Source organism: Aquarana catesbeiana, linkage group LG03 (assembly GCF_042186555.1).
Source record: "Aquarana catesbeiana isolate 2022-GZ linkage group LG03, ASM4218655v1, whole genome shotgun sequence".
NCBI lineage: Eukaryota > Metazoa > Chordata > Amphibia > Anura > Ranidae > Aquarana > Aquarana catesbeiana.
The window spans coordinates 719,805,588-719,817,886 of record NC_133326.1 but is presented as its reverse complement, the minus strand read 5'-3'; the positions used below and the strand labels follow the sequence as shown (position 1 = coordinate 719,817,886).

At 43.8% G+C, this 12,299-nt stretch overlaps 1 protein-coding gene across 1 annotated transcript in view; it reads left to right on the top strand.

The window, feature by feature from the left end:
* The first annotated feature begins 1,405 nt into the window (after positions 1-1,405).
* The window catches only part of LOC141134915 (C-type lectin domain family 10 member A-like), an 88,462-nt gene continuing 77,568 nt past the window's right edge, over positions 1,406-12,299 (top strand). Inside the window, exon 1 of the mRNA XM_073624348.1 lies at positions 1,406-1,512. Coding sequence (XP_073480449.1) covers positions 1,479-1,512 — 34 coding nt within the window. The 5' untranslated portion in view covers positions 1,406-1,478. The remainder of the gene's footprint in view (positions 1,513-12,299) is intronic.

Below are 12,299 nucleotides of genomic sequence, written 5' to 3'. Positions count from 1 at the left end.
CCTCTGATTCTTTGTTTTTTTGTTGTTGTTTCACATGTGTATATATTTTTGCATTTTATGCTGATTAATTTGCATGATTTACTCCATACTATTGTTCACTTTATTATATATTAGTCACTAATTGCTAATTATTCTATAGGACTCTGCTTTAGTTTTTCCTGGTCCTAGGTTTTTCACATAAGGTTTAGCGCTGCACTCTCCTTGTTTATATTTATTTATTTTGTACTGTCACCAGTCAGTGTCTCTTTTCACCCTCACACCCATTATATGATGATGCTGGACTGCACTGATGACAGTATGTAAAAAAAAAAATTTAATAATTTCTTAATTTTCCAAAACTTATGACAAAAAAATGACAACTAGAAAAAACTCAACATGCCTTTTACCAGTGGCGGCCGTCCACACGCCGCCCCCCCCAATCCATGCGGCCAGCCCCTAATCTACATACAATGAGCCGGACGCATGGATTATACTTTACATTTTTAGAAGCATGTGATTATACTGGATTATTACTTCCTCCTGCCTTCTAAGTTCAGTCTGTCTAACGCTGGGGGGGATTTGCGATCGCCGCCTTCCCTTCCACCGTCTGTCTCCCGGGGAGGGGGTATGTGGTGATCACCGCCTTCTGGTCTGTATTCCTGCGCGTGCGGGTGGGGGGGGTAGGAGCTTGCTGCGACTGTCACCTTCCTGTCTGTCTCCCCCCATGGGGGGGGGGTGGCTGATGTTAGTTTGCTGCCACCCCACCAAAATATTTAACAGCCACCACTGCCTTTTACTAAATACCTTGGACTGTCTGCATTCCAAAAATGGGTAATTTGGGGGATATCTGTACCGTTCTCAAGAAATGAGATCGCCCATCAGTACATCAGGATTGATCAATTTTCAGATAGGTATCCCATAGTTTGTGGACTGTATAACTTTCCTACTGACTAAATAATATACACTCATTTGGGTTATTTTCATCAAAGAAATGTAGCAGAATACATTTTGGGATAAATTTATGGAGATACAATATTTATTTGCACATTTTTCTAATAGAAACAAAGAAAAGCGTGATTTTTTTCCCCAATTTTTTTTTTTTTTTTTGAAAATAAAAAATAAAAAAAACTCAGTGGTGATTAAATACCACCAAAAGAAAGCTCCATTTATGTGAAAAAAAAAATTGTCAAAAATTGGGTACAGTGTTGCATGACCGCGCAATTGTCATTCAAAGTGTGGCAGCGCTGAAAGCTGAAAATTGGTCTGGGTAGGAGGGGGGGTGAAGGTGCCCAGTTTTGAAGGGGTTAAATGTTTGCTCATGAGCTGACACACGTTTCTATGCAGTAATAATATACCGAATACTACACAACTCCAAATACTTCCTCTTTATTCAATTGCTACATTTTTAAGTTCCTAAAACTGAAACAAAGTAACTGGCAACACATTCCAAATAAAACAGCAACAGACGTTGAAAACACAGGTCGTGCCCGCAGGGTGCAATGGCGGGAACTGAAAACCTAGCCATGGAGCACGGTAGGTCATAGATGTGATGATTGATGAATATTGGGAGGGGCGGGACTCCTGACATAATAATAACATTTTAGCATCCTTAAATGGCATGTAAGCAAACTTTTCTTTTTTTCTCCCATTTGGTTTGTTAAATATAACCATGAATTTATTTTGTTTTGTTTGTCTGAATAGGGCAAAAAATAAATTAAAGTAATCTTGATAGCTACATTGTTACATAGTTGGTCAGGCTAAAAAAAAAACAAAACAAAAAAAAAAACCATAAGTCTATTGAATTTAAACAACAGGAACCCGTAAATAAAACATTAAGCAAATAATAAACCCCAATAGACAGAACCCATATACACTCACTTTATTAGGTGCACCTTGCTAGTACCGGGTTGGACCCCCTTTATTAGGTGCACCTTGCTAGTACCGGGTTGGACCCCCTTTATTAGGTGCACCGTGCTAGTACCGGGTTGGACCACCTTTCGCCTTCATTCTTGGTGGCATAGATTCAACAAGGTGTTGGAAACGTTCCTCGGAGATTTTGCTCCATAGTAACATGATAACATTACGCAGTTGCTGCAGATTCATGATGTGAATGTCCCATTCCACCACATCACAAAGATGCTCTATTGGATGAGATGTGGTGAGTGTGGAGGCCATTACAGTACAGTGACCTCATTTTCCAGTGGTGAGATGATTGGAGCTTTGTGACATGGTGCATTATCCTACTGGAAGGAGCCCTCAGAAGATGGGGACACTGTAGTCATAAAGGGATGGACATGGTCAGCAACAATACTCAGGTAGACCGTGGCGATTAAACGATGCTCAATTGGTTCCAAGGAGGCCCAAAGTGTGCCAAGAAAATATCCCCCACATCATTATACCTAGATGATGAAAAAAAAAGGTATTTTGTTTAGTTTTGTTTCGTTAATCTATTTATTTCATTTTATTTAATTTGGTTGATTCGATGAATTTGTTTTCGGAATTTAGTTTTTTCCTTTATTTTTTCAAATTTTCTTCAATTTTCCCAATTTTTTTTTTGATTCGAAAATATTGAACTAAATTTTTTTTGAATCAGTCGAATTAAAAATGTCAAATTTTTCGATTTGAATGCTCTATGGAATTGAGATCTGGTGAGTATGGAGGCCATAGGTAACAGTGACCTCATTGTCCAGTGGTGAGATGATTGGAGTTTTGTGACATGGTGCATTATCCTGCTGGAAGGAGCCATCAGAAGATGGGGACACTGTAGTCGTAAAGGGATGGACATGGTCAGCAACAATATTTAGGTAGGCCGTGGTGTATAAACCATGCTCAATTGGTACTAAGGGGCCCAAAGTGTGCCAAGAAAATATCCCCCACACCATTACACCTACACATGTACATGATGGAAAAATGTGTTTTGTTTAGTTTTTGAGAGATTGAGATCTGGTGAGTGTGGAGGCCATTGGAGTACAGTGACCTCATTGTCCAGTGGTGAGATGATTGGAGCTTTGTGACATGGTGCATTATCCTGCTGGAAGGAGCCATCAGAAGATGGGGACACTGTAGCCATAAAGGGAAGGACATGGTTAGTAGGGATGAGCCCGATGTTTGAGTCGAACATAAGTTCGACTCGAACAATGGGTGTTCGCGGCAAATTCAAAAGCCGTGGAACACCCTTTAAAAGTCTATGGGAGAAATCAAAAGTGCTAATTTTAAAGGCTTGTATGCATTGTATTGTCATAAAAAGTGTTTGGGGACCTGGGCCTGCCCCAGGGGACATGTATCAATGCAAAAAAAAGTTTTAAAAACGGTTGTTTTTTCGGGAGCAGTGATTTTAATAATGCTTAAAGTGAAACAATAAAAGTGAAATATTACTTTAAATTTCATACCTGGGGGTGTCTATAGTATGCCTGTAAAGTGGCACATTTTTCCCGTGTTTAGAACACAAAATTACATTTCTAAAAGGAAAAAAAATTCATTTAAAACTACTCGCGGCTAAAATTAATTGTCGGATCTCGGCAATACAGATAAAAGTCATTGAAAAAAACAGCATGGTGGTCCCCTTAAAAATCCATACCAGGCCCTTTGGGTCTGGTATGAATATTAAGGGGAACCCCGAACCAAAATGTGAAAAAAATTGCGTGGGGGTCCCCCCAAATTCCATACCGGGCCTTTCAGGTCTGGTATGGATATTAAGGGGAACCCTGCGCCAATTAAAAAAAAAATGGCGTAGGGGGTCCCCCTCAAAATCCGTACCCAGACCCTATCCGAGCACGCAACCTGGCAGGCCGCAGCAAAAGAGTGGGGGATGAGAGAGCGCCCCCTCCTGAACCGTACCAGGCCACATGCCCTCAACATGGGGAAAGTGCTTTTGCTGATGGGGACAAGGGCCTCATTCCCATAACCCTTGCTTGGTGGTTGTGGGGGTCTGTGGGTGGGGGGCTTATCGGAATCTGGAAGCCCCCTTTAACAAGGGGATCCCCAGATCCCAGCCCACCCTGTTTTAAATGGTAACGAGTACATTGTACCTGTACCATTTCACAAAAAAAAGTGTCAAAATGTTAAAAAAACACAAGACATACTTTGGGACAAGTCCTTTATTAAAAAATAAAAAAATTAAAAAATAAAAATGTCCCACGAAGTCCATTCATCTTCTTCTCTCGCTCCGCCAACGGAGCGAAAAAAAAAAACCTGCACGCCGCCACAGATCCACCTTCATGGGAGGCACCCGCCGTAATGACCGTCCTCTCAGGTGACAGTTCTTTTATAACTGAGGGCGGGGCCACATGGTGATGTACCTGGGTGACCCCGCCCCCCTCAGACGCACGGGGACTTCCCAATGGCTTCCCTGTGGTGTCAGAGGGGGCAGGGCCACCCGTTTTCGTACCCAGGTGATCCTGCCCCCCTCTGATGCACGGGGACTTCCCAATGGCTTCCCTGTGGCGTCAGAGGGGGCGGGACCACCTGTTTACATAAATGGGTGGCCCCGCCCCCTCTGTAGCCATGGGGAAGCCATTGGGAAGTCCCCGTGCATCAGGGGGGGCAGGGTCACCCAGGTACATCACCGTGTGGCCCTGCCCTCAGTTATAAAAGAACTGTCACCTGAGAGGACGGTCATTACGGCGGGTGCCTCCCATGGAGGCGGATTGGTGGCGGCGTGCGGGTTTTGTTTTTTTTTTGGTCCGTTGGTGGAGCGAGAGAAGAAGATGAATGGACTTCATGGGACATTTTTATTTTTTTATTTTTTAATAAAGGACTTGTCCCAAAGTGTGTCTTGTGGTTTTTTAACAATTTGACACTTTTTTGTGAAATGGTACCCGTTACCATTTCAAACAGGGGGTGCCGGGATCTGGGGTCCCCTTATTAAAGGGGCTTCCAGATTTTAATAAGCCCCCGCCCGCAGACCCCCACAACCACTGGACAAGGGTTGTGGGGATGAGGCCCTTGTCCCCATCAACATGGGGACAAGGTGCTTTGGGGGGCTACCCCAAAGCACCCTCCCCATGTTAAGGGCATGTTTCCTGGTACAGTTCAGGAGGGGGGGCGCTCTCTCGTCCCCCTCTTTTCCTGCGGCCTGCCAGGTTGTTCACTCAAATAAGGGCCTGGTATGGAATTTGAGGGGACCCCCACACACTTTTTTTTTAATAATTTTGGTTCGGGGTTTCCCTTAATATTCATACCAGACCCAAAGGGCCTGGTATGGATTTTTAGGGAGACCCTGATGCCGTTTTTTTCAATTAATTTTATCTGTATTGCCGAGACCTAACAATTCATTATAGCCGCAAGTAGTTTTAAATGACTTTTTTCCTTTAGAAATGTAATTTTGTGTTCTAAACACGGGAAAAATGCGCCCCTTTACAGGCATACTATAGACACCCCCAGGTATGAAATTTAAAGGAATATTTCACTTTTATTGTTCCACTTTAAGCATTATTAAAATCACTGCTCCCCAAAAAATGGCCATTTTTAAAACTTTTTTTTGCATTGATACATGTCCCCTGGGGCAGGACCCAGGTCCCCAAACACTTTTTATGACAATAACTTGCTTATTAACCCTTAAAATTAGCACTTTTGATTTTTCATGTTCGTGTCCCATAGACTTTAATGGTGTTCACGTGTTCGAACAAATTTTTTGCCTGTTCGCATGTTCTGCTGCAAACCGAACCGGGGGGTGTTCGGCTCATCCCTAATGGTCAGCAACAATACTCAGGTAGGCCGTGGCATTTAAACCAATGCTCAATTGGTACTAAGGGGCCAAAAGTGTGCCAAGAAAATATCTCCCACACCATTACACCTACACATGTGCATGATGAAAAATTTTTTTTTGTTTTGTTTAGATACGTTTATCTTTTTATTTTGTTTCGTTAAATTCGGTTGATTCGTTTAATTCATTTTCGGAATCAGAATTTGTTTCCTTTATTGTTTCAAATTTTCTTAGATTTTCCCGATTTCCTCTCAGGTGACAGTTCTTTTATAACTGAGGGCCGGGCCACATGGTGATGTACCTGGGTGACCCTGCCCCCCTCTGATGCACGGGGACTTCCCAATGGCTTCCCTGTGGCGTCAGAGGGGGGCGGGACAAAAACCTGCATCAAATTCACACCACATCGCAGCGCAGCAGTGTGAACCCAGGCTAAGAGATACTTTTCAGTCCCCAGAATTTTTGGGAGCAGTACGTGGCTGGGAGGAGGCAGTTTCAGATACTGTAATCCTCAGAGAATCTGAGGACCTAGCTTCCCATGCCTCCCCAAACTAGCTGTGCATGGGCTCCCTTATTCTTCAAAGCCTGCGAAAGGGCTCGAGAATTTGGGGCATCAAGGAGAAGGATAATTATTGGTTAACAGCCCTCCTTGACCACCGTTACAAGAGGAAAGTCTTAAAACTCATCCTGCCCTCAGGATGAAATATCTTGAGGACACCTTAAAGAAGAGTTTATGTAATGCCTTTCCAGACTCTGGTAGGTTACATTATCATTGAAAAGGTTGTTTTGAGGCTTCTGTTGGCGGTGGAGAAGGGGGCTGTCTCAGTGATGCATTTCAAAATTCTTTTAGTCCTCAGCACCCAGGGCTTTCAGGTTCAACATTCCAGCGGCAATGTCTGCAGTAGCCTCCCTGGCGGGTTTCCCGAGTGTGGCTCGGGGTTAAAATTCAGTACCATTAGCGGTAACCCCGAGCCACACTCGGGATCGCATTGCAGGATCCTGGGGCGGCGTTACTTACCTTGTCCCCGGGATCCTGCGATGTCCCCCGCAGTGTCCGTGGGCTCCGTCCTCCTCCGAAGCCTCTCCGTGCCAGGCTCCGTTCCCTGCGAGCGGCGCGACGCACGGGGGCGGAGCCTGGCGGCAAATTCAAAAAAATGTCAAAATCATAACACATACAGTACTGTAATCTTACAGATTACAGTACTGTATGAAATGATTTCACATCCCTTTTGTCCCCAGTGCTCTGGCCCATGCCCTGCATGCAGTTTTACATGATATACACTGTTCTTTCTGCCTGGAAACTGGAGATTGTCCATAGCAACCAAAAAGTGTCCCTTTACGTCAAAAGTGGCTTTAGACCAGCTAGAAAACAGCGATAGTAAATTAGAACACTTGCAGAATTGAGCGATAGTGAATTGTGGGGAAATTTATTTTATTACTATTTTTTTAAATTTTTTTTAATTATTTATTTTTATTTATTATATTATAATTTATGTTTTTGTGTTTCAAACTTTATCATACCCGGGATATCTACTAGACTCTGGTTTGGACAGATTTAAGTGTGTTATTGTTAAGATTTACAGACCTACAATATAAAATGCCAAATTTCCATGCAAAATAATTGTACCGCTTTCAGCACCTAAAATCCGAAATAATCATACCGCCAGGGAGGTTATATGGTGGAAGATTATCTAGGGCAGTGGTTCTCAACTCCTGTCCTCGGGACCCACTAACAGGCCAGATTTTAAGTATTACCTTGGGGAGATGCAGACTAGAATACTGCAATCACTGAGCAGCAAATGATATCACCTGTGATATATTTCAGTTATCTTGCAAACCTGGCCTGTTGGTGGGTCCTGAGGACAGGAGTTGAGAACCACTGATCTAGGGGCAAAAGTAGACATGGAGAGCTTTCCAGTACACAAAACACTGGGTTTTTTGGTCATGAGAATAGACCACTGGCCGAATATGCAATTGAGCTGCTGGGCAGCCCTGCATCCAGCGTGCTTTCCGAATGGGTATTCAATGCTACCGCAGTTTTTGTGACGGATAAAAGAGCATGTCTGTCCACAGACTCCGTTGACCGGATGACATTTGTCAAAATGAATCAATCCTGGATTAGCATCAGCTATCAAGCCCCTGATGCCGATGTTGCTGATTAAGTATTTTGTTTGGTATAGGTTTCATGGGCACAATTACACCCAAGGACCAATTTTTCTGCACCTGTTTGACTGGGGCATATAATTAAATTTTTTTCAGCAAGGCCAATTCTTGCTTTCATCAAGAGTACCTCTATAGGGTTACATTGCAAATGCACCACCGACACCCAAAGCCCAATTTTTCTGCACCTGTTACTTATATCTAAAGTCTGTGAAAGAGACACCAGACTTTAGCTAAAAAAAATTGTTAAGCTTGGCCCGAGTGTACTATAATTTGGCTTCTTCACACAAGGCTTGCTCACTGTGGTGCAGAACTTTGTTATTTCCATCCAAAGTCTGCCAAAGAGACACCAGAATTTATCAAACAATCTCTAATCTTGTGCACTAAAATGTGGCCTCAGCATACATTCTGGCTCTCTAAGCTGTTGTTTACAAAATAAAGAAAGCTTGCTTACTCAACCCCCCCTTTCCTGACCTGCCAGGCTGCATGCCCAGATAAGGGTCTAGTATAGATTTTGGGGGGACCCTACACTCTTTATTTTTAAATTTGGCATGAGGTTCCCCTTAAAATTCATACCAGACTGGAAGGGATCCCACATGTTTTTTTTTGTTTTTTTTTTGTTACCAGCAATTTTATCTCTTTTTTTCATTCAGCTGTCAAACCCATTGACAGCTGATGACTCATCAGTTGTTAAGGATGCCCTGCTCCTTAACAACCAGCCTAATCTGTGCCTTGACTGGGCAAAGCTTTGTCCAATCAGAGCACAAAATGCACTGTGCAGCGCGCAGTGCATTGCAGGGCGTTCAGCAGGGCGAACACCTACCATACACCCTGCAAATTTGGGTGTTGGACAAACTCAGGCTCGGACCCAACACTAATGGTGATCATTTCCCCCCTTATGTATTTATACATCGAGATCATATCCCTCCTTATGTATTTATACATGGTGATCATTTCCCCCCCTTAAATATTTGTACAAGGTGGTCATATCCCCCCTTAATCTCCTCTTCTCAAGAGTGAATAAATTCAGTTCCTCTAATCTTTCCTCATAGCTGAGCTCCTCCATGCCTTTTATCAGTTTGGTGGCCCTTCTCTGTACTTTCTCCAGTTCCCCGATATCCTTTTTGAGAACTGGTGCCCAAAACTGAACTGCATTTTCCAGATGAGGTCTTACTAATGATTTGTAATTGAGCAAAATTATATATCTCTCTCTCTGGAGTCTATTCCTCTTTTAATACAAGAAAGGACTTTGCTTGCTTTGGAAACCGCAGTTTGGCATTGCATGCTATTATTAAGTCTATGATCTACAAGAACCTTTTTCTCCACCATTGACTGTCCCAGCTGTCCTCCTGTTAGCATGTATGATGCATGTTTTAACCCCAAAGGGCAGAACTTCACATTTATGAACATTAAATAGAGCATTGAGGTCAGCTTATAAATTGGAGACATCCTTTAAGGACATAATTACACTGCATAGCTTGGTGTCATCTGTAAACACTGAAATGAGACCTTTCATCTCAAACGCAATATAATTTATAAATAATTTAAAAAGTAAGGGTCCCAATGCTGAACCTTGGGGTAAACCACTAATAACACAGAACTTTGAGGTACACCACTAATAACACTGAACCTGGGGTACACCACTAATAACACTGAACCTGGGGTACAACACTAATAACAACAAACCTTGGGATACACCACTTAAAAAATTGAACCTTGGGGTACACCACTTATAAAACTGAACCTTGGGGTACATTACTAATAATGCTGAACCTTGGGGTTCACTACTAAAAACACTGAACCATGAGGTACACCACTAATAACAATGATCCTTAAGGTGATCTACTAATAATACTTAACTTTGGGGTACACCATTTATAAAACTGAACCTTAGGGTACACTACTAATCACACTGAACCTTGGAATACACCACTAGGGATGAGTGGTTCGGAGAGCTGGAGAAGAACCGGACACCGGGAGAAGAGGCCAGAGAGAGCGGAGAAGTCGGAAGAGACCCCCGAAGTCAGAAGACCCCCGGAGCTGCCTAATAAATTACTTTAAAAACCTGTCTAGTGTGTTTTTTTATTGACACTTTTTTCCCCAGGTGAATGGGTAGGGGTACTATGTACCCCCATACTCATTCACATAGAGTGGAGGGCCGGGATCTGGGGACCCTCTTATTAAAGAGGGCTCCCGGATTCTGATAAGCGCCCCGCCTGCAGACCCCGACAACCAACGGCCAGGGTTGTCGGGAAGAGGCCCTTGTCCTCATCAACATGGGGACAAGGTGCTTTGGGGTGGGGGGGCCACAGGGCACCCCCCTTGCCCCAAAGCACCCACCCCCCATGTTGAGGGCATGCGGCCTGGTACGGTTCAGGAGGGGGGGGCGCACGCTCGTCCCCACCCACTTTTCTGACCGGCCGGGCTGCGTGCTCGTATAAGGGTCTGGTATGGATTTTGGGCCTGGTATGCTCTGCAATGGGACTCGCAAGGTGTTAATCTCGCCGATAAAAGCGGTGAGACTGACTTCCTTTTCTAGTCCCATCACGCTCAAAATGAATGGACTTTAGTCCATGTGTGGGCAAGTCCGTTCGTTCGGACCTCTGCCATAACTCCGTCGAAAGTCCATCGGGAAGACCGTCGGACCTATTCTGCCGGAAAGTCTGGTCGTGTGTGCGCGAGTGGGTTTGTTTGGAAAGTCCGTTGGAAGTCTGCCAAAAGTCCATCTGATTTTCACCCCCTTCCTGCCCAGACCAATTTTCAGCTTACAGCGCTGTTACACTTTCAATGACAATTGCAAAGCTGTACCCATATGAAATTTTGTTAAATTTTTCCCCACAAATAGAGTTTTCTTTTGGTGGTATTTGATCACCTCTGTGGTTTTTATTTTTTGCGCTATAAACAAAAAAAGAGCGACAATTTTGAAAAAAAACACAATATTTTTTACTTTTTGCTATAATAAATATCCCATTAAAAAAAACAAAAACACATTTTTTCCTCAGTTTAGGCCGATTCATAGTATTCTACATATTTTTGGTCAAAAAAAAAATCGCAATAAGCATATATATTGATTGGTTTGCGCAAAAGTTATAGCGTCTACAAAATAGGGGATACATTTATGGCATTTTTATTGTTGTTTTTTTTTTTTTACTAGTAATGGCAGCAATCTGCTATTTTTATCATGGCTGTGACATTGCGGCGGACACTTCGGACACTTTTGACACTCTTTTGGAACCATTCACATTTATACAGCGATCCGTGCTATAAAAAATGCACTGATTACTGTGCAAATGTGACTGGCAGGGAAGGGGTTAACACTAGGGGGTGATCGAGGGGTTAATGTTTCCTAGGGTGTGATTCTAACTGTAGGGGCGGGGACTCACAAGGGGAGGAGACCGATCGGTGTTCCTCTGTACAGGGAACACACCATCGGTCTCCTCTCCTCTGATAGGACGTGGATCTGTGTGTTTACACGCACAGATCCACGGTCCTGCTGTGTTCACGGGCAATCGCGGGTGCCTGGCAAACACCGCGGCTGCCGCGCACGCGCATCGGGTGCCTAGTGAGGTGGTGAGCGCGCCCCCTAGAGGCTCAGGAAGAAAAGACGTCATATGGCGGCCCAGAGGGACAAAGGGTTCCTGCCACCGTCATATGACATATACATATATGACATAGTCATATCAACTCTGACCAACTTCCCTGTCCGTGCTGAAGAAAAGCATCCCCACAATATGATGCTGCCACCACTATGTTTCACAGTGGGGATGGTGTGTTCAGGGTGATGTGCAGTGTTAGTTTTCCACCACACATAGCGTTTGCTTTTAAGCCAAAAAAAAGGAAAATTTATTATCAAATACTTACCGTAATTTTCCTTTCCTGATGGACTCCATGGCAGCCTACGTGTGGGTTAACCCCGCCTCCTCTCCAATGCTATAGGACCCCCTACCCTATAAGAATGAGCTCACCTGTACAGACTGTGTTCCGTAACTAGCCTACTCATTGACCGATGGGTGGGAACTCCGTCTGCCATGGAGTCCATCAGGAAAGGAAAATTACGGTAAGTATTTGATAATAAATTTTCCTTTTTCCTGACAGACTCCATGGCAGCCTACGTGTGGGAAATAACTAGCCATTCCACACGGGTGGGTATGCTGAACAGCAATAATATAATTTGACCCGTCAACCGACAGGATTTATAAACCAAAGCTCACAGAAGAAAGCGAAGCAAGCTCAGTAAAGTAATCTGACATTAAGGTTTTAATAGGGGCCCTTGAGGTCGCTTGCAGATAACGCCTGAACACACGTACCGGGCTGCTGCCCATGAGGCCGCTATACCCTTGGTGGAACGTGCCGTCATCGCCTCCGGAGGAGTCAGGATCCTATCTCTATAAGGCTGATGAACAAACTGTACAGTTCTGGACGAGGCTTGATTCAGTTTGTCACTGCCGAAATGCAGGAC